A 23,577-nucleotide genomic window follows, 5' to 3' on the forward strand; every position below is an offset into this window, starting at 1 on the left:
AACATAGTACATTAAGAACAACAGTCACACCTTCTTTGGCTCTTGTTTCTGTATCCTGGAGGTCCTTTCATTTAGCCTCATCCTATATGGCCTTATGTATCTAGGTTTTGCCCTACTGTAAACCACTGCTAGGAGAGTCCAAGGTTTATACTAATTATGACAAATGAGGGAAACCATTGAGCCTATGTTCCTTTGAGTCTGGCTTACTTCACTTAATATGATTTTTTTCTAAGTCTTTCCATTTCCTTACAAATTGGGTGATGTCATTCTTTCTTATGGCAGCATAGAATTCCATTGTGTATAAATACCACATCTTGTTCATCCAATCATCAACTAAGGCCTGGCCTAGTTTTCTAAAGACTTAAGTGCAATCACTTCCACATGTACCCAACAACCTAGACATACTTAACTTTAGAGTATATATATATTACCAAAATCCTAGGCTGTTTTGGAGTCCTCTGAAGGGTGCTGTACCTTTCCTTCTAAAAATTCTAAAGATTTCAATATAGTTCAAATGTTATTTCCTCCTTGAAGCAGCCTAACAGTGAAAAAAAAAAATCACTAAGCGCTGAGTGTGTGCGTGTGTGTGTGTGTGTGTGTGTGTGTGTGTTTATATGTGTGTCTATACTAGGGCCTGAACTCTGGGCCTGGGTGCTGTCCTAGACCTGAGTTTTTCTGCTCAAAGCTATATGCTCTATCACTTGAGCCACACCTCCACTTTCCACTTTTTGTCGGTTAATGGGAGATGAAAATTTCCCGGACATTTTTGCCTGAGTAAGCTTTCAACTGTGATTCTCAGACTTCAGCCTAATAGATAGGATTTCAGGTATAAGTCAATGTGGCTTGGTTGTTTTCATCAAGCGTTTTGTTTAAACTCGTATTATTTACTAACTAAACTTCAGAGTGAAGTAACATATTAGTCTTCCCAATATCCTCTCCCTTGAATGTGAACTAGATCTGAATTGCTTCTAACCAACGAAATGCAGTAAAGGCAATGGGAAGGGTTTAGTCATCACATACATGGGTTAAGGCTCACGTTGCTAGTCTCTTTTGCTGGCTTTGAAGCAAGCTGCTACCAACCTAAGTACCACATCACAAGAAAATAAATTCTTTCAACCCCCTTGAGAGTTTGGAGGCAGCTTCTTCCCTAGCTGAGTGAGTCTCTACAGACCAATGCAGTGACCCTGGTCAATACCTACAGTCTCATAAGAACACACCTAAGCTGTTCCCAGGATCTGGACCCCCAGATACAGACAAATGTGTGCTACTTCAAGCAAATTAAATTTCTAGCCACTTGTTAATGAGCAGTATAGAGCTAAAGATATTTCTGAACCCTTTGTCCATACCAAGGTCTATGTTTTCTTTAACTTCTAAACATATAAATACAAACTACATTACATGCAAAATAAAAACATTGCTTAGGAGGGCCTGGGAGTCTGGCCTAGTGGTTAAAGTGCTTGCCAAGCATGCACGAAGACCCAGGTTCGATTCCTTGGTACCACATACATAGAAAAAAGCCGGAAGTGGTGCTGCAGCTCAAGTGGTGGAGCTCTAGCCTTGAGAAAGTCCAAGGACAGTGCTCAGGCCCTGAGCTTAAGCCCAGGACTGGCAAAAAACAAACAAACAACATTGCTTAGGAATATTTAAACAATGAGGTAAATCTCAGAAAGTATTTTTCCATATAAAGCAGTTCCTAAACAATATAACCAATTTTGTATATATCCAATGTATGCCAGAAGGAAGGTGTTTTCCGTTTATGTCATTTTCCATCAAGTATACTAAAAGCAACTTTCATTAAGTATAAGATGAGAAAAGATGAATATTTAATTAATGATATGGAAGCTCCAAACAAGAGCCTACTTACTTACTGGTCACCAAATAAATTAGAATTAGAAGAGAGTAAGAGTTTGGTGGACACACGGACATACACATATAATTTGTTAAGAAAACAGCTTTTCGGGGCTGGCAGCATAGCCTAGTGGTAGAGTGTTAGCGTAACATGCATGAAGCCCTGGGTTCAATTCCTCAGTACCATACACAGAAAAAGCTGGAAGTAGTCTCATATTGTTACTGTATCTGACTTTGTTACCTGGTATATCATATATACTTTATTTGTTTATTTGAAATAGGAAAGGGAAAGGGGAAAACAAGATGATTGGGAGGGAGTGGAGGGAGGGAAATGGAGACAAAAACCATGAGAAGGGGTATCAATATGAGAAGTAATGTACCTACTACCTGGCGAATGTAACTGTAACCCCTCTATACATTAGTCCAACAATTAAAAACACACAGAAAGAAAGAAAAGAAAGAAACAAAGGAGAAGGAAAAAAAACTTGAAGTGGTGCTGTGGCTTAAGTGCCAAAGCGCTAATTTTGAGCCAATAGTGTCCAAGGACAGTGCTCAAGCCCTGAGTTCAAGCCCCAGGACTGGCAAAAAAAAAAGAAAGAAGTGGGAGGAGGAGAGAAAGGAAGAAGGAAGGAAGGAAGAAAGGAAGGAAGGAAGGAAGAAAAAGAAAGAAAGAAAGAAAGAAAGAAAGAAAGAAAGAAAGAAAGAAAGAGAAAGAAGACAGAGCTTTTCAATTCTCAGAGGAAGCATCTAAGTATCTAGTATTTAGCCATATTTAGCCACTCAGTTCTCAGGTCAGATGAGGACTGTACAACTCATAACATTTTATTTCCTCAGCCCACCTGCCATCCTGCAGTAATGATACTTCCAAAAAATTCCCAAAGCATCTATAACAGATGTCATACTTTAGCAACATACATAAGTATCATGGAGTATTTAAGGACAGAGATTACATGTGAGAAATACTAGCTACCAAAGTTCCTCTCTAGGAATGGTCAGATAGATGATGGATACAACTATTACTTTCCTTAGGAAGAAGCAGACATTTCTCATCTGCCACTCTGCTCCTCATAAAATTTTCCTGTCAAGCTGGGCACGGTGGCTCATGCCTGTAATCCCACTCAGGAGAATGAGATCTGAGGATCATGTTCAAAGCCAGCCTGGGCACTAAAGTCCATGAAACTCATCCCCAATTAACCACCAGAAAACCTGAAGTGGAGCTGTGGCTCAAAGGGGAGAGCGCTAGCCTTGAACTGAAGAGCTCAGGGACAGTACCCAGGCCAAGAGTTCAAGTCCCATGACTGACAAAACAAAAAACCCATACCAAAAACGTTCCAATCAAATAAAAAGCATCCAGGAGCATAGCAAATTATAATCTCCACATTACTTTGGCACTTGATAGAAAAAATTAATGACTGACCACAACTCAGTAATGGTTGATTAACATAATCTAAGCCAGAAAACTTCACATCTGTGCTTAAAATTAAGATAGGATAAGTAGGCTACAAGAAGCTCCTGAATTACAATTCGACTATTAAAATCTCTTGGGCAAATCTAAACAAGCTCAAAATAAGTTGAAGCCAAAAGCAGCAAATTACTACAGGCTATCTTAAAAGAATTCATTTTATACTTTGACTACCAAACTCCCAGACACACTACACAAATCCAGAGTTTTTCTAGAAATAATCTCTACATTTCAATGGCAGACTTTTATAATCTAACTCATTGTTTCTGCTTCATGAAAGATTTTGCTACTCACATTGATTCCTTTTACAAACATTAACTGTTAATTAACATTAAGATTCTAATTATATTCAGATGCCCAGGCATTCAATTCTAGGTAATTTGTTCAAACTGAAATATTTCAATTAGCTATCACTTTTCCTAGTCTCTAGTAGTAAGAGTATATACAGGCCGGGTGCCAGTATAAGCCTAGCCACTCAAGAGGCTGAGACCTGAGGATTGTGGTCATAAAGCTCTTACCTCCTATTAACTACTACAAGTGGAGCTGTGGCTCAAAGTGGTAGTAGAGAACTAACCTTAAGTGAAAGAGTGCAGGGACAGTACCCAGGCTCTTAGAGATCAAGCCTCATGACAGACCAAAAAAAAAAAAAAAGATATACACAGCCAAAATACATGTCCAAGATAAATAAAAACAAAGCCACTACAGAAAGCTTTCTCATTGTTGCAATTCATTGATAGAACACTTAACAAATACATTTGCTAGATTCCTAAGATAAAAATCAAACACAAAATAGTAGTACTGTTTAGGTTTTCCATTTTCTACATACTACATGACAGCCTACAAAAGACAAATACTTTTTAACCTTATTAGGAAACAATAATAAAATGTTTTACTGCTGGTAGCTTGGCTTAGTGGTAGAGTGCTTGTCTACGATGCAGAAAATCCAGGGTTCACTCCTCAGTACCACACACACAGAAAAAGCCAGAAGTCTTACTGTGGCTCAAATAGACTGCTAGCCTTGAGAAAGCTCAAGGACAGTGTCCAAGTCTTGAGTGCAAGCCCCAGGACAAGCAAAAAAAAAAAAAAAAAAAAAAAACAACTTTTACAAAATTACCTTAAGAGGGGCCGGGAGTTTGGCCTAGTGGTAGAGTGCTTGCCTAGCATGCACAAAGACCCGGGTTCGATTCCTCAGTACCACATACATTGAAAAAAGCTGGAAGTGGTACAGTGCTAAGCCTTAAGAAAGTCCAAGGACAGTGCTCAGGCCCTGAGCCCAAGCCCAGGACTGGCAAAAAAAAAAAATTACCTTAAGAATGTTTCATCAATTTAGAAATACTCATTTTCTCAATTTTCAAATTAAGTCCATTACATATGCCTACTTGTAAAACTTTAGATAACTAAACACATTAATACTATAATACCTAATAAAAATGAGGCTGATGTGAAGTATAATCAAATATAACTTTTAAAATAAGATCCTTCATCTAGCTCCTTAAGTTTCAGGATGATGATCAACACAATTTTATTGTATTCCTGACAAATCTTTCCACTGATATAAAAGAGCAAAATATCATTAAGGCAATGCTACTTAGAGATAAGTTTTTACTTAGGTCTATTCCATCTCTCTGTCTCAACAAAGATTTGAGGTCATGTCACTCTGATCTGTAAGAACAGGTCATTTTTCTCATCTGTGTCCAACCTTCATCAGCTGAAGTTTCTTACATAAATCAATGAGTGTTTTCTTAAGACAAACCTAGATTTAACTTTTTCCTCAGAGCAGCATGAGGCAAGTGTTATTGTCTTCCAAGTCTCTGAACAGCTCTACTAAAAAGAGTACCCAAAACCAGGACTTTAAGACATGTGGCTTAAGCATCAGCCTCACAAAGTGTCCCAGTACAAGAAGGGCAAAGATTACCTGCATGCCTAAAGAAGAGACAATATGATGGAAGCAAAGTGGCTAGGGAGGTCAGACGAAGACAATATTCTGAAAGAAGTCTAAAATCAAGAAGATTGTGCCAAGGCTTGAATGTGTTGAGCCTAACTGCAGATCCAAAAGGATACTGGCCATGAAAACATACAAGTATTTTGAACTTGGAAGAGATGAAAAGAGAAAGGGCCACGTGATCCAGTTCTGAACTTTTGATTTTTTGGTCATAATTTTGAGGGGAAGATCTTGAAGCAATAGAATTAACTGATGGAGCTGGGTGAGGCGGCTCACACCTGTAATCCTAGCTACTCAGGAGGCTGAGATCAAAGGACTGTGGTTCAAAGCCAGCCTGGGCACTAAAGTCCATGAGATTCTTATCTCCAATTAACCACCAGAAAACTGGAAGTGGCACTGTTGCTCAAGGAATAGGGCAGTAGTCTTGAGATGAAGAGCTCAGGGACAGTGCCTTGGCCCAGAGTTCAAGTCCACCAACCGACAAAAAAAACAACAACAAAGAATTACCTATGGAAAACTAATGACAAAATACCAAACACAAAAACTACTAAATTTAACCTAAATATAATTTTTTAAAAAAAGCTAAATTTCATTGCACACATGAACTTAAGACAGCAATGCTCAATTCTCTACAGACAAGCTCCTCAGGTGACAGTCTTGTTCCAGGGCTACAGCACTGAAACACCTACTTGGAGTATACACAAATCTAAGAACTGAGATTTTTTTTTATTTTTTAAATATATTTTTATTGTAATTAATAGAGGGATTACATTATATTAGTCAGATAGAAAGTGCATTTTTTTTTTTTTGCCAGTCTTGGGCTTGGGCTCAGGGCCTAAGCACTGTCCTTGGACTTTCTCAAGGCTAGAGCTCTACCCCTTGAGCCTCTGCACCACTTCTGGCCTTTTTCTATGTATGTGGTACTGAGGAATCGAACCTGGGTATTTGTGCATGCTAGGCAAGCACTCTACCACTAGGCCAAACTCCCGGCCCATGAACTGAGATTTTTATTTTTTATTTTATTTTTTTAATTTTTATTTTTTTATTATAATTAATAAAAGGGTTACATGATATTTGCCAGACAGAAGGTACATTAATTCACATACATTGATACCCTTTCACATGTCTTGGTACCCATTACCCTCCCCCCCAAGAACTGAGATTTTTAAAATATGCTTTACCTTCAACTTCCAGCAATTGACTTTTCTCACTTGCTAACTTATTAGATGAATGTCAACTGTTTGCCCCTAATCTAGATGGAATGTATTTACTTTTAACAAAAAAATTCAAATATACGGACTCTTGTGAAAGAGAATTATCAGCTCTTAAAAAAAATAATAGTACTATGACTTCTCTGTACACCACCTTTTAGTAACAAAAATAATAATAGTAAATGCAACAGTGGTACTCACTAGAAATCATGTTGAAAATGAACTATACAATTCGTGTGTGAGGAGGGAAAAACTAGGAGTATGAGGGAAGGATGATATTCTCCCAAAAAGAGATGTACTCTTTACCTGACTTATGTAACCTCTCTGTGCATCACTTAATATGAAAAAAGGTAATCAGTATATTAAAGATAGCAAATTTTACAGTCATATTTCTCATGATCATAACAGATAAGGTAAACTTTTATTTTAGACAATATTTTTTAAACCACTTATTCTTACACTAATCAATTCTTTTGCAACCTCTTGCTTCACAGCATCTTCAACTGTGTTGTGATTCAATCACAGTAAAGGCAAGTTAAAAATCTTCCTCAAAAGCTTAGCTACTAAAAGCAAAGCTACTAAAGTAGAAAGACAGCCAACCAACTGGGAAAAGCTATTTACCAATAATACATCAGACAAATGCTTAATATCCAGTATCTAAAGGGAAGTCAAGAAACTAATCCCCCCCAAACCCAACAAACCACTCCCTAATTGGGCAAGGGAACTAAAGAGAAACTTATCAAAGGAAGAGGTTAAAGATGGCTGAAAAACATATGAGAAAATGCTCATCATCCATGGTCATAATGGAAATGCAAGTAAAAACAACTGTAAGATACCATCTTACTCCAATCAGAATGCCCAATATCCTGAATTCAGACAATGACAAATGCTGGCAGGGCTGTGGAGCTTTAGGAACCCACTGCACTGCTGGCAGGAATGTAAACTAGTACAATCATTCTGGAAAGCAGTTTGGAGGTTTCTTAAAAGAACTGAAAATAGATCTTCCCTATGATCCTGCCATACTATTTCTGAGCATCTATCCTGAACATCATAACCCAGGATACGAGAAGGACACCTGCTCAGCTAGTTCATCTCTGCCTTATTCACAATAGCCAAGAGATGGAAACAACCCAGATGTCCTACTGCAGATAAATGGATACAAAAAAATGTGGTATGGAATTCTACATAGCCAACAGATAAGAGAAAATAATGGCATTTGCTGGGAAGTGGATGAAGCTACAGTGAATCATGTTGAGCGAGGTAAGTCAAGACCAAAGGAACAAAAGGCGTATGGTATCCTTAATATGTAGATATTAGTCCGAAGAGTACAAGAGCGATAACTCAATATCCAGGTACCCAATGTTATGGACATAGTCTTGGAGATATAAACATAACTACATAGACATAAAAAATCTATGATGGGCTATATATTCTACAGACATAATGTTTTATTACATAGATTGCTTAATCTTAATTATGTTCTAAAACCTAAGTGCCAGTGATTATATACAGAGATTCCCCTCTGGAATACTTGTTTGTTAAACATGACATTTGAAATACGATGCAAAAATCAATGTTAATAAATTCTTTAATAAAAAAAAAACAAAAAAACAGATTTTTAAAAGATATCTACATGAAAACAGGCCATTAAAATAAGGCAGCTAAATCTGAAGTATTTTCCATATGGAATGTGCAGAGCAGCATTAAAATTAGAAAAGCTAAATGCAACAAACTTAAACCAGTATGAACACTGATATGAGAGAATATTAAGAACAATCACTTTGCTAAATACTCCACTTTGCCAACTCCTTACTCAGAGTTCTTAAATCTATAAATACATGAATAAAAGGGCCGTTAAAATGGATGTTTTTCTCTCTTTATCAGTGTTCAGTTGTAAGTGCTAAGACAATGCCAAGAGCCCATCCTTTGTAAGTTTCTCTCACAGAGAGATGGTTTCATACACCATGAGACACAGAGGTAGAGGTCCTCCTTACTCCTAGAATTTCTACCTAGACACATATAATTTCTTTTTTTTTTTTTTTTTGTCAGTCATGGGGCTTGAACTCTCGGCCTGGATGCTGTCCCTAGCTCTTCAGCTCAAGGCTACGACCCTACCCTTGATCCACAGCTCCACTTCCGGTTTTCTGGTGGCTAACTGAAAGTAAGAAGAGTCTCTAGGACTTTAGTGCCCTGGCTGGCTTTGAACTGCGATCCTCAGATCTCAGCCTCCTGAACTGTAGAAATACTGGCATGAGTCACGGGGCTCGAAACACGTAATTTCTTACTAAAATAACTCTACCACTCACTTCACCTTGTGGGCAGAGGGATGGTCATTTTCATTTTCCTCTGAAGACCTGTGTTCAATTAGTGCCTTTTGCAAAACAAGTAGGGCTGACACGAACTATATTACGTAAAGTAGTTTGCCGGGGCTAACACTTTAAGTTTTAACATACCCTCCCAAAGTGTGGACTCTGAGGGAGGTGAGCCTGTTGGCTGAGACTTTTATTAAACTACAGCTCCATGTTAAAATGCCGTGTTCAAGAATTCCAGGATCCACCTGAGACCCTTTAACTCCTGTCCCTAACAGCAGCTAGACACCCAGTCCCGGATAAAGCACCCAAAGGCGGCGAAGGACGGCTGCGACCCCACGCGGGCTCTATGCCCGCCCGGACCGCTGGCGGCAGTGCCGGGTGACACGCGCCCCGCCCCGGCGGGACTACGCCGGCCGAAGAAAACCAGTACAAACAAACGGGCGACAGGGGCCACGTGCGGGGAGGGACCGTACCTCCAAACATGTGCGGTGAGAGGTGCGCGGGGAGGGAGCCGATCACCAGGCGCGGCCCGCCGGGGCCCCCACCCGGCGGCCGGTCCTCCGGGCTGCTGTGCACCGAGTCCTGCGAACCGTAGGGGCCGCCGCCGCCGCCGGGGATGCTCACGGAGGAGTGCGCGGCGCGGGCTCCAGCTGCCCCGCTGCCCGCTGCCCCACCAAGGGAGCGGCTGCGCGGGGCCGGGGCCGGGGCCGGGGCTGGGGCCGCCGCCGTCCCCGCTGCCGCGCCGCCCGAAGCTCCGGAGGGGTGCGCGCCCGACTCTGGGGCCGGAAACCTGCCCGCGGCCCCGGCCCGAGTCCCGCCGGCGCCGCCTGCGGCTCCGTCGGCTCCGCCTCCGCTGCTGGAAGGGAGATCCGAGCCCGAGTAGGCGCGGGTGCGGCTGTTAGCGGCGGCCGGGCCGCTCTGCTTGGCGCCCATGTCCGCCCTGCCCCGGGCCGGGCCCGCGCGCCGCGCCCCGGGCGCCGCGAGCAGAGGACGGGAGCGGAGGGCAGGGTCGAGACGCCGCGGTCGGCCCGAAGGAGCCCCACACGTCCAGGCCGCCGGAGCCCGAGGGCGGTGGGCGCCCGGCTCGCGCCGGTGGCGGGCGACGGCCTGGTGGGCTACGGGAGGCCGCGGGCTCCGGGCTCACGGACCGGACGAGGCGCTGGAAGGAGGCCGGGCTGCGGGCGCGGCTCGCTGGTCCGCGGAGGCCGCTCTGGTGGCGACCGGTTCAGGTGGCGACACGGCGGGCGCTCGTTCCGGTTCTAGGGCGCCGCGACGGGCCGCTGCCGCTCTCTGCCGCCGCCGCCGAGATGGGCGCTCCGGGCCTCGGCACCGCCTCCTCTCGGGCGGCCGCCGCCACCGCCGCCATCCTCAGGCTCCCTGGGCGGCTCGCGGTGAGAGGGAGGCGTCCGCCCGGACTCCGCCGGGGCCGCCTTCCCTCCTCCCCAAGCCACCGGCCTTTAGAAACGGAGTAAAAGGACTCGGAGAGGCAGCGCGCGCTTCCCGGCAACCGTCGTCGCGTTCAGTCGCACGAAGGAGGGGCGGTGGAGGCCTCGTACCGGAAGGCCAGCAGCGGCGCCGCGGCGAAGTGCGCCGGGGCCGGTGTGTTTGGGTCGTGCGCGGGCACCGCCCCCTCTCCTCGTGCCTCCCGCCCCTCCACACGCCCCGCCCTTTAGATTGGCTCCCGCTCCCCCCCAGCCGTGCCACCTCCTTCTCTCAGGTCCACCCCCTTCCCCTGGACCGCCCTGTGGATTGGCTCCTACGCACGGGGCCCCGCCCCTGCCCGACGTAGTCCCGCCCACCGAGGTACAGCGGCTGGTTAGGTGCAACCACTCGGCTCCTTGATGGACAGGCCGGTAACCCCACCAAGCCAGACCTCACCCCCTCCTCTCCAGCACGATTGGAATGACAGCGTTCCTAGCTGCACCAATCAGAAGGTAGCCCTTCCTTTCGCACGTGGGACGCAAAAGGCTTGTCACTTCACTTGTTCTCCCCTTGGGTTTATCCAGGACCCTTTCCGTTTGGGTGGGAGTGACCTTGGTCGTTGGAGATAATCGCAGATTAAACAACAAAACAGATAAATTCAGCAATGCTTTTGTACCTCCAGACGCCGGTGACTCAAATTTGTAATCCGAGCAGTCTAGAGGCTGAGATGGTGATTCGAAGCCTGGCCCGGGAAGAAAGTCCGTGAGACTGTTATCTCCAGTTAACCACCAAAAAAGCCCAAAGTGACATTGCCCAAAAAGAAATGTACTCTTTACCCGACTTACGTAACGATACCGTCTCTGTACAATAATGATTACAATAATAAAATAAAAACTAGCAACTTAAAAAAAAGACAAAAGTGGAGTTGTAGCTCAAGTGATAAAGTGCCAGACTTGATTTAAAAAACAAAGCTCAGCAATAGCCCCTAGGTCCTGAGTTCAAGCTCCAGGATTAACAGAAAGGGGGGGCGAGGGGGAGGGCGGTAGCTCAGACGGCTGAAGCCTTTTTTTAGATCTTAGTTTCCATACTTGGAATGTTTGTATTAAATCCTTAGGGCATCTGCAATTTAACAATCCTGTAGGCTCTCTGAATGAAATTTAACAATATTCTCAGTGAATTCCTAAGTGTCTTGGCATAAGTAAAATCTAGAATGCAGAGAACAGCCCACTGTGTCCCTCCTATGACGAAAATGCCTGGAAAATAACAGCAAGTATGTTTTTGAACGAAGTATAGAAATGAATAGGAGGAGGGGATGTATATGTAGATATGTGTGTGTTGTATATATTATATTTGTACAATACACAAATATATGTACACACACAAAGCTTTTATATAGAGCAGGTTTGGATGTGTACTTTTCCCGTAAACACATTCCCTGTCTGTGGAGGCTGCAGCCCATCTTCAACCCACTCCCCAACGCTGTACTTCAACATTCCAGAGCTGTGCTTTATTAACATAACTCTAAACATGTAGTTATTATTAGATTTATCATCTGCCTTGTGGTGGGAGTCCCATCTCCTCTCTGAATGAACCTTTTTTTCCTTTCTCCACAGATTCTAGAGGTGGGAAATGTTGGCTTTCTCTGTTCTTTTCTTGGCCCTTTCATCCTCACATCTCAATCCCATGAAAAGAACTATTTTGTTATCAAACAGTCTGCATTCTCTTAAAATGTATAGTTTTTTTTTCACTATGAGTTCTTCAAAAATCAAAAGTGCTCCTTTATACAAATGAACACAAGTCTAAACACACGTATAGAAAGGAAACAGGTCTTAGGAGCTTATGCCTCTAATGTATGGATGCCTTCTTTATTCTACTTTGTGTCAAAATGCAGGTCACTGCCCACTGCATTGTTCACAACTCAGTAATGGATTGTAATCTGCAAGTTGACAAATAATGGTCTTAACCAGTGCTTTCTAATTTCAGCTCACAAAAGAATCCTCTGGAGACTTTGCTCTCATTCCATACAGAGTTTTCTCTCATTCCATAGATTCATAGTTGAACCATCAGAATTTGCAACCTAACTGGTTTGCCAGTGGTGTTGGTGCTTCTGCCAGAGTTCTGACCAGCTTGTGGGAAGCACTGACCAGATGATGCTGTCCTTAACTGAACTGTCGCCTCTGTGATTCTTCAAAAGGCCAAAGTCCAAGCAAATCTCTGATATTTGAAGCATTTTTTTTTCTGCAGTGCTGGGCAGGGGTCTAACCTATGGGCTTGTGCATATTAGGCAGATACTCTATCACTGAGCTACATTTCCAGCACTAAAATTATTTTTTGTACTTTTAAAAATGTGCACTTGCCAGCTACTGGTGGCTCACATCTGTAATCATGCTCCTCAGGAGGTTGAAATGAAATCTGAGGATTGCAGTTCAAAGTCAGCGCAGGCAGAAAAGTCCAATTAACTATCAGAAACCAGAATTGGCACTGTAGCTCAAGTAGTAGAGCACTAGCTTTGAGTGAAAGAGCTTAGGGACAACATACAAACCTGGAGTTTCAGCCCTACGACTAACAAAGGAAGGGGGGAAGTTCACTATATTTATTTTTGTGAATTTCATGCTTAAAAGTTTTGTAAATGCCTTCGCTTAATATTTCCAAAGACCTCATGGCTACAAGTAGGGAGATTTTATATATTAACCATGTATTTAGCCATAGTGTTAGTTAATCTCAGTTTCATACTTATATATGTAATATCTGAACAGTGTACTGTTTTTATTTTCTCCTTTTCTATTAACTTATTCATTTTTTCTCTTTTCCCGATAGAGTTGCACTGAGCAAGGCCTGCAGGTAATGTGAAATCGAAGTGGTAATGTTGAGCATTATTAATTCACTGTATTTTAATTAGCATATAGCAAAGTAAGGAGTTTCATTATGACATCTCCAGACATGTATATAGTGTACTTTGCTCATACCTATCCCTCTATTATCTTTTCTTACCCCCTCTTCCTTTTTATTTTCATGTCCTATCTTCTGCATTCTTCATCTCAGAGAATAAAACATGCAGTACCTGTTTTTGTGTGATTGGCTTATTCACTTAACCATTTTCCTGCAAATGACATATTTTTCTTCCATATAGAATAATAAAATTTCAACACATACACACACACACACACACACACACACACACACACTGTTTTCCTTATGAGTTATCCATTAATGGGTACCTAGCTGATTCCATAATTTTTGTTAATGTGAACAGTGGAACAATAAACGTAAGTATATAGATACTTCTATAGTAAGGTGAGTCTTTGGGGTATGTACTCAGAAGCAGTATAGCTATGTCATGTGGAAATTATTATTAGTATTTTGAGGACCCTTCATACTGATTTCTACAGATGATTGCAGTAATTTGCATTTCTAGTAGTGAATAACCATTTTCCCACCCATCTGCATTTTTTAATTTTTTTTTTGCCAGTCCTGGGGCCTGAACTCAGGGCCTGAGCACTGTCCTTGGGTTTTCTCAAGACTAGAGCTCTACCACTTGAGCCACAGCACCACATCCAGCTTTTTCTGTATATGTGATACCAAGGAATCCAACCAAGAGTTTCATGCATGCTAGGCAAGTACTCTACCATTAGACCACATTACCGGCCCCCACCTTATTCTTTTTTATTCTCCTCTTTCTTTTCCCAGTCAATGCTAAGTCAGCTCTTTGAGAAGTGTGGCAGCATATCTGCACAGGGCAAAAAGACTTGTAACATCCTTTAACTTTGCCTCCAAAAGACTTTCCTCATGTCAGTACCAGACCTACACTTCCCATCCACTTTTACTCTTGTAATCCTAGCTATTCAGGAAGCTGAAATCTTAGGCAAACAAAACTGCAAGATCTTTTCTCCAATTACCAGAAAAAAAAAAAAAGCTGAAAGTAGACGTATGGTGTAAGTAGTGGAATGCCAGCCTGGGGTAAGGGGTAAGCCAATCAAGAGCATAAAACCCTGAGATCAAACTCTAGTACTGCCACACACATAAAAAGTATTCAGATACAACCAGTGTTTAAATGCTGAATAACCTCTTGAACAAAAAAAGATTACATGTATAATTACCTTTAAAATAGACTGTTTCTATCCCTATTATATATTTAAAGAAATAAGTGCAGAATCTAAATATTAAAATGTATCTTCATATAGCCTGGAAAAAAACACTTTAGCATTTTAGTTGTGGTTAGAAAATTCTAAAACTAAAATTAGAGTTTTTAGAAAGCATATTACTGTATACTTTTTTGGAGATTATCCATAGCTTATGTAATGTTCTCTCTTCTCTGTATTTCCATTGGTTCTTTAATGAGAGGCAAAGGACAGAAGGCAATCAGCAGGGATTAGAAGCACATACCATGAAGTAGGTGAGTTCAAGCTGGGGCTAGGTTCTGGTTCTGTATAACACTGGTAAGGGATTCGGGGCAAGCCACTTAACCTGGCTAAACCTGTTCCCCATGTAAAATGCACATGATCATCACAGACTAGTTATGAGTCTCAAAAGATTCAATCTCTAGGGCTGGGAGCATGGCCTAGTGGTAGAGTGCTTGTCTAGCATACACAAAGTCCTGGGTTAGATTCCTCCATACGGCATTTGAAGAAGAAGCCGGAAGTGGTTGTGGCTCAAGTGGTAGAATTTGAGCCTTGAGAAAGCCCAAGAACAGTGCCAAGGCCCTGAGTTCAAGTCCCAAGACTGGCACAACACACACACACACACACACACACACAATTCAATTTCTATTTAAGAGAAATTTAATACATAAACAAATTTTAATTTCCATGTTATCCTAGTAGAATATAATTTGCATATTGCCCACAGAGGGTTGTGAGTGTACAGGTTAATAGATGTTAATTTTCCCATAGAATTTATTTTACTATTTTGTATAATCTTATTACATTATTCATATGTCTCATTATTAGCAATTGTTTTGTAACCATTTACTAATATGTATATCATTGCTATTAAAATAGTGATGACCTGAGTAACCATGATGGCAAGTCTATGTCTTTCTCCTCGGGAAAGTATTTCATAATATATGAAGTTTGATAAGAAATATCATGAGGAGACCAGATATTAGCTATACTTCTAATACTGAAGCTTTTAATTCAATTTCTCTTGATTTTTATGGAAGCAGTTAACAGTTTGAAGAGATTTTAGTGTTATCAAGAGGCTTAAATGTGTCACCAAAATAGACTTAAATGTTTCATATTAATGAGTTGATGATCAGAGTTTTGTATGGTGTTAAATATAGATTTTGGAGTAAGTTTTCTTTTTACAAACAGCTGAGACACAATGTCAACACCTCCTAATAAAAATAACTCATTTTTCCTTATCAAAATGGTATCAAGTATTAGTAAGAGACTAAATATGCATATTATGTTTCTTCTCAATTCACATAGGCTTGCAAGCAATATATATATTTTAAAATGTCTTTAAAAGCCTTTACTTAAAATCCTAGGAAGTGGCATTGTGGCTCAAGGGGTTGGGCAGTAGCTTTAAACTGAAGAGCTCAGGCACAGTCATATTTTTCTATATTATAAAGAAACGTCTCATCTTAATTTCATAGTATTTTGGAACAAATCTTAGATCTTTAGTAGGGTATTCAGTGGAAAAGACATAACAGTAAGTGAAGGGAAGCCACAGGTACCAGAGGAATTTCTCCAGCCCACTGAAGTGGAAACTAGCGTTGAGAAAAGCAGCTCTGGGCTCTGCCACATAACACTGTATCTCTCCTCCTGCATACTTGTACGGTCCAACCTCCTGTCATTGCCTAAATCACTGTGGCTGTACATGAATGATTAAATGCAGTAGAAGATATTTTCTCTTACCACCTCCTCCTCAAGGATAGCAAAAGTCCCAGTAAAAGCAAGCCTCATAAGTTTAAACCTAGATTTCGAAAGCCTTCCAAGTACAGGAACTCTGTTTTATTTTTAACTCTCCACAGTGTCTGCTTCTAGAGTACTCCAAGACAGCCTACAAGCTGAAGATGGTGAGTAACTGCCATGAGTCACTGTGCAGGTAACCATAGATGATTAAGAAATACACTTCTCAATAACCTCTGACTCTACACCCTGTGGTGACCATAATTGACTTCTACCTTGTGCAGCCTGAGCAGTCGTCCTATGAGAGGTGGTCAGTTCGAGTTGAAGAGTTAGAGTGGATTTCACTCTTCAGTGGAACCAGCTGAGAGAGAATAGGTCCTAACCGCAGGACTTCCTTCTCCAGGAACAAAAAAGAAGACAACACAGTAAGAACTGGGGGTGAACTTACCCCACCCTCTGCTTGCAGAAGCAAGTTGGGCTGTGGATGACCTCTATAGCTACAAGTCTAAACTGGATAAGTTTTGGAACATGGACAGTAGCTGGGTCATCCCTGGTGCATTCAAACATCAGGATACGTTTGCAGCCATACTGGAAATGTCTTAAACACTAGCTGTGCATTTGTAATGTGCTTTGACACTGGAGATTCAGAATTAAATTAAACATGTTTGATTGCAAGAACTTTACAAAGGAGACAGCAGGATCACTGGTTTGAGGCCAGCCAAGGCAAAGGTAGTCATGATTCAAAAACAAAACACAAAATAAAAGTTCCATGACATGACTCAAATGGTAGATTTGCCTAGCAAGTTTCAGGTCCTGAGTTCAATCTCCAGTACTACAAAGCAAAACTAAGGAACCCTCTGGCTTGGAGTCAGCAGCCTAGATACAGAGAAAGAGATGATTTACATGTACTGGGATAAGTGCATGCTGGTGTTGGGCTAAAGGACAGGGATCTGGTAAAGGATAAGGGACATCTACCAAGCTCAGTCTTCAGTAGCCTGAAGTAAGAGAGAGCTATGGGCATTTAAAGATATGTAAATAGGGGCTGGGAGTTTGGCCTAGTGGTAGAGTGCTTGCCTAGCATGCACAAAGATCTGGGTTCAATTCCTCGGTACCACATACATAGAAAAAAAGCCAGAAGTGGTGCTGTGGCTCAAGTGGTAGAGCTCTAGCCTTGAGAAAGCCCAAGGACAGTGCTCAGGCCCTGAGCTCAAGTCTAGGACTAGCCAAAAAAACAAAACAAAACAAAAACAACAATAACAAAAAAACCCCTGCAAGTAGTTCACTCAGGCTAGAATAAAGATGGAAGGAAGTTTGAGAGCTGCCTGGAAAGGAGATTGGAACAGTCTAAGTGGCTTGGTGTGCTGTGTTAGGTTATTAAGATGTTTCAGGGGATCTGTCTAACAAGCAAAAAGAGAGCTACTTCCCTAAACATCAACAGCAGGATCATACGTATGGTTTGGAAGGATAGCACAGGAAGCATTTTGGAGAATGAGTGGATAGGAGGAATCATCTTGGCAAAAAGTGAAGAGAAACTCCCCTTAGAGCAGCAGTCAGGCCCTGGAAGAGAGTAATGTCTTCAGGCCTTGGCTATCAAGAGGTTTTTTTACAAAGCCAAGAAGGAAGAGACAAGTGTGACAGATATACTTTCTGGTCTGTGATGCTCCTCTAAAATATAAAAGCACTTTTGAGAAAGGGAACTGAATCTAGCTTTATTTAAGCAGAAGGAACCTAGCTCTTAGTTTGCAGCAAGCCTTGAGGTTAAGTTCTGTTTTCTTGATAGTTTGCTTTTGCAGTTCTAGAGATTAAACTCAAACACTCTACCACTAAGCTGTGTCCCAGCCTTGCTTTTGGCTTTCCATTGGGAATGCAGAGGTTATTCTAGTCTGGCCTCTCTAAGCACTGTTTTTCAGTACTCCTGATGCATGTTTTGCTCTGTGTGTGCTTGCCCTATGCCAACTTTGTGCCATCCCTGAGATAGACATACTGAAAGTGAGATTACTAGGCAGGATTAGTGCACAGTCAAGTTGGAGGGTTAATAGTAAGTGTGGAAAATTTATTTATTTTCATTGTTATTCCATGAGTGAAAAGAAAGCTCAGGTCTTGTTATTTTCCAGTATAACCTCCTATGAAAATAGCAATTGCCTATGCCATTGAGTCAGACTACTAAAAAGTTCATCACCTGATAAAGAGCATTAAGATTTTTTGTTTTTTTTTTTGCCAGTCCTGGGCAGAGTTTGAGTGTTGTCCTTGGACTTTATTTTGCTCAAGGCTAGTATCCTACCACTTGAGCCTCAACGCTACTTACAGCTTTTTTTCTATGTTTGTGGTACAGAGGAATCGAACTCGGCTCTTCGTGCATGCTAGGCAAGCACTCTACCACTAGGCCAAACTCCCAGCCCAAGATGTTATTTTTTAATAATGCAGGTATAGGGGATCATGGAGAATGATGAGGGAGTTGAGATTGACTGGAATATATTTTAAAAGATATGTCATAATTAACTTTCCCCCATAACTCAAGTAAGCCACTTTTAAAAGTAATGGCTATATACTCATCCCTAGAATCCGTAGATCTATTGTTTTATGTGCCAGGAAGCTAAGGTTCTTAAGTCATACAGATTATTCTGGATAACTTGGTGGGACCAAGTTTCTTCATAAGTGAAAAAGGGAGACAAGAGAGTCAGGGTCAGAGTGACTTAATGAAAGGCTTGCTCTACCATTGTTGGATTTGAAGACAGAGGCACACAAGGTGATGAATGCAAGTGTTTTCTACAATTAGTGCCCTCCAGGAGGAACATAGTCCTGCTAACCAATAGCTGGATTTAGCCAGGGAACCCAGCAACATCTAAAATCATAGATTGATTTATGTTTACACTACTAAGTCCATTATAATTGGTTAAATCAGCCAACACAAAACAAATACACTAACTTCTATTTAAGGATTTGGAAGTCTCCAGTATAAACTGTGCCCTAAACAAAACAAAAGCACAAAAACTATTATTCAGGGCCATGAAGTCCTTATGTGTCTTTCCTAACTCCACTAGTGAGCCAAGGTGGAGTCGGGGGCTCACAGTTTCTCAAGCTGGGCCCATAGGTATCTGGCTTGTTCAGAGCTTATGTGGAACTTTCCATTGCCTGTTTTGCAAACATCCTTGCAAGGTTGTCTTTCAAATGCAAACAAGCATTGAGATTAGCATGTCTACACAGTGTTAAAAAGAAGAACCTTTGGTTGGGAGTTTCTACTTGTATTTCCTCAAACTCTGAAAATTCAAAATATGTATGTAGACAAAACATTTGGTGAAATTGCAGTTCTGAAATTGCATCCTTGTTTGCCAGGACCTGAGGGTGAGCCAAGGTGCAAACCCACGAGGCTCCTGCAAAGGAGAAAAGGTGGTGGTTGAAAGTCCACACTGACATCTAGTGATTCAAAGCTGCACTGCCAAAGGCTGCAGAAACCCTACCCATGGGTTCCTATTCTTGGCACCCATGAGGATGGGGGAGGGGGCGGGGAAGGACAGGGGGCACTCAGGACATAGCAGAGACCAGGCCCAAGCAGTAATGATTGGCTGTGTGTACCTGTTGAAAGCTTGGTGGCTTGAAAGTTTTGCCTGTTAAGTTTTTTTCTTTTTGAAATGATTGTTTTCATATATTTTAAAGCTAAAGATTTCACTTCTAAAGTGCTTGTGGTAGATTAAAACCTTTAATGTCAAAGGAGTTTCTGAAGCATTTATATTTTCTCTATGTTCTCAGAGCAGTTGTTTGAGCAAGGGAGTAAAGGAAATCCAGAGATGATACCTCCCCAGCAGATATTTACCCTTCTTTGATCTGAGAAAATGGTCTCTATTTGACATTCAGCAACTCTGAAATGGACAGCATGGAAGAGGTGGCTCCAATTCTAGCATTTTGGTGGTTAGAGATAATAGTGCCATGGACTATCCTGCCTGGCTTACTATCTATCTATCTATCTATCTATCTATCTATCTATCTATCTATCTATCTATCTAGTTGCTAGTTCTGGTGCTTGAAGTCAGGGCCAGGGTACTGTTCCTGAGCTGTTTCATTCAAGGATAGCACTCTACCACTTGAGTCACAGTTCCATTTTCAGAGTTTTTGGTGATTAATTAGAGATAAGAATCTTATGGGCTTTTTTGCTTGGGCAGGCTTTGAGCCATGATCCTCAGATGTCAACCTACTAAGTAGTTAGGATTATAGACATAAGCCACCTATACCTATACCTATTTCCTTTTCTGATAGAGGCTAAATCAGAGGCCAGACTGGATCTTTTGTTTTGTTTTGGGTTCTGAGGACCAAACCTGATGGAGCTATACCTCCTGCCCCCAAATGGATTTTGAAGACTATTGCAGTAGTGCAAAAAAAAAAAAAAAAAAAAGACGGGATTGTATGGCATTAGCAATGTACTTGATGCCTCAAATCTGTCCACTCAAAAAATGATGAAAAGGCCAGCATGGAGGCTCACGCCTGTAGTCCTAACTACTCAGGGGGCTGAGATCTGAGGATTAAGGTTCAAAGCTAGCCCAGGCACAAAAAGACCTGAGACTTTTATCTCTAATTAACCTCTAGAAAAATGGAAAGTGGGGCTTGGCTCAAGGATAGGACAGTAGCATTAAGCGGGAGAGCTCAGAGACAGTGCCCAAGCCTAGTTCAAGCCCTATGACCCACAACAAAAAAATGATGAAAATGACAGATTTTACATTAAGCATACTTCATGACAATTAAAAAATTCAGTGAAAGGAGAAATAGTAACAGTAACAGAAAATAATTGAATGTGGATCTGCATCTGTTCTCATAAATAAATTGGTGTGGATTAATTACAGATGAACTTTTTTTTGTCAAAATTGGAACTTGAACTCAGGGCATTGCACTCTTGCTTGGTGCTCTTGCCCCACTGACATTGTACTACTTTAGCCACAACTCCAGCCTCAGTTTTTTGTTGGTTAATTAGATCTAGACTCTCACAGACTTTTCTGCCTGGGCTGACTTGGCAGCCTCCAGCCTCTAGATCTCAGCTTCCTGAGTATCTAGTATTACAGGCATGAACCACTGCTGCTGTCTAACAGAACACATTTTGAACACTTCAGAATACTAATGCCAAAACACTCCTACAGCTTCCTCATTGTAACCAACCTAAACATTATGAGTAACATTAAAAACCACTATGAAATAACCAGCTTTTACAACAAGTGATGTTTTTCTCTACACATTTTAAAACAATTTCATTTATGATGTGGATATCAAAACCTTCAGGCAAAGATGGACATCAGTAGCTCACGCCTGTAATGCTAGCTACTCAGGAGGCTGAGATTTGAGGATTGCCATTCCAAACCAGCCCCTGCAGAAAAGTACCCGTGAGACTCTTGTTTCCCTTTAACTACTCAAAAACCAGAAATGATACTGTGGCTCAAGTGCTAGAGGACTAACCTTGAGCACAAAGAGGCTCAGAGACAGCATCCAGGCCCAGAGTTCAAGCCACCCAACTGTCAAACAAACAAACAAACAAACAAACAAAAACCTTCAAGGAGATCATACAGATAGGAAATAAAATATGCTAAGCCAAAACACATAGATTCACCAGAGAAGGGGCAAAAAGAAACTCCATGAACCATATCTGATTGAGTTTTCCCATCAGAAATATTTGAGAGGTACAAACATCTTCAGAATTCAGTTGCTTATGTGAGGCAAGCACAAAGAAAAACATACCTCAGGCCAGTAGTCTCACATACTGGGGAGGTGGAGACAGAAGGGGTCACTCCAAGGCTAATTAGGACAAAAGCCTAAGGCCCTTAGAAACAAACTTAAAAATGAAAAAACTAAGCTGGGCACTAGTGACTCAAGCCTGTAATCCTAGTGACTCAAAAGGCTGAGATCTGAGGACTATGGTTTGAATCCAGCCAGGCAAGAAAGTCTATGAGACTCCTCTCTCTGATTAATCACAGAAAGCCAGAAGTGAAGCTGTGGCCCAATTGGCAGAGGCTAGCCTTGAGCATAAAAGCTCAGGAACAGCACCCAGGCCCAGTGTTCAAGCCCTAGGACCAGCAAAAAAAGAAAAAAAAAAAAAAAGAAAAAGAAAGAAAGAAAAGTCTGAGAGTGACTAACACTCCGAATTCAGTTCTCAGTACCACAAAAAGAAGGGTGAGGGGAGGAGGGAAAGGAGGAAGAAAGAGAGGAGGAAAAGGAAGTAAATAACTTTTTTTTTTTGCCAGTCCTGGGGACTAAATTCAAGGCCTGGGCATTGTTCTTGAGCTTTCTCAAGGCTAGTGCTCTACCACTTGAGCCACCTCTGGTTTTTGCTGTGTGTATGGTACTGAGGAATTGAACCCAGCGTTTTGTGCCTGCTAGGCAAGCACTCTATCACTAGGCCATACTCCCTGGCCCAAGGTAAATAACTTTTAAAAACTATTCCAGAAATAGCTTGTGCAAATGACAAATCTAAAGACTTGGAAGCCATGCATGGTGGCTCACACTTCTAATCCTAGCTACTCAGGAGGCTGAGATCTGAGGATCAAGGTTCAAAGCCAGCCCAGGCACAAAAGGACCTGAGACTCTTACCTCCAATTAACCTCCAGAAAATGGGAAGTGGAGCTTGGCCCAAGGCCCCAAACCACCCCCTGCCCCCCCCAAAAAAAAGACTTGGAAATGGTGACTTGACTTTTTAGAATTTGCAATAAATAATATGATGACTCACTGAAATTCCAGGGAGGTATTTGATGAGATCTGAAATTTCTTCATTTAAATGTAGCATTCTATAAAATGTGCAAGTGCACATCTACCTCATTTCTCCAGCATATCTTGTAACAGATGGTATACTAATAATAAATCTGTTTCTTCCATCACTGTCCCTACACTCACCCCAACACCAATGATTGTGCACAGCAGTGGAAAAAGCAGTCAAGATGAGTATTAATTAAGGGAATGACAAATTTGATTGGAGTTCCATTTTATGGATTTTTTTTTTTTTTTGCCAATTGTGGGGCTTGAGCACAGGGCCTGAGCACTGTCCTTGGACTTTTCTCAAGGCTAGAGCTCTACCACTTGAGCCACAGCACCACTTCCAGCTTTTTTCTATGTATGTAGTACCAAGGAATTGAACCTGGCTCTTGGTGCATGCTAGGCAAGCACTCTACCACTAGGCCAAACTTCCGGCCTGGAGTTACATTTTAACACAGCATAGTTTTAAATTGAAGGAAATGACAATATATTCTCAGTTATTGACAATAGCTCATGAGTTTCAGTAGCAAAACAGTTTCTTCAGGAATTCATAAAGAAACTTAGGATATGCAATTTGAAAATGAAAAACCACTAGAAGTGACATGCAGATATAGTCCAGCTACTCAGACTGTCCATCTTGAATCAGATTGCTTGACCCCAATAGTTCAAAACCAGCTTGGGAACCATGCAGAAAATGTATTTAGCTAAACACAATTGGACTTCAGGAAACAGGGTTTTGGAAAGCCAGTCCACTTATTTTAGTATTCTTGTAAACCTAGTTACTATGCGTGGGGAAAAATAGAAAATA

The 23,577-nt window shown here is 41.7% G+C and overlaps 1 protein-coding gene and 1 long non-coding RNA gene across 2 annotated transcripts in view; one reads left to right on the forward strand and one right to left on the reverse strand.

Moving 5' to 3' along the window:
- Znrf2 (zinc and ring finger 2) overlaps window positions 1-9,886 on the reverse strand; it is a 75,077-nt gene extending 65,191 nt beyond the window's left edge. The window contains exon 1 of the mRNA XM_090332700.1: window positions 9,249-9,886. Within this exon, the coding sequence (XP_090188826.1) occupies window positions 9,249-9,708 (460 nt within the window). The 5' untranslated portion in view covers window positions 9,709-9,886. The remainder of the gene's footprint in view (window positions 1-9,248) is intronic.
- An 88-nt stretch (window positions 9,887-9,974) lies between these two features.
- On the forward strand, window positions 9,975-17,079 carry LOC150062848 (uncharacterized). The gene is made up of 5 exons (XR_016535497.1): window positions 9,975-10,709; window positions 13,015-13,038; window positions 14,539-14,590; window positions 16,169-16,213; window positions 16,331-17,079. It is a non-coding gene; the product is annotated as an uncharacterized LOC150062848 (long non-coding RNA).
- Window positions 17,080-23,577: the final 6,498 nt, after the last annotated feature.

Source organism: Megascapheus bottae, chromosome 5, assembly GCF_031878675.1.
Source record: "Megascapheus bottae isolate mThoBot1 chromosome 5, mThoBot2.hap1, whole genome shotgun sequence".
Classification (NCBI taxonomy): Eukaryota; Metazoa; Chordata; class Mammalia; order Rodentia; family Geomyidae; genus Megascapheus; species Megascapheus bottae.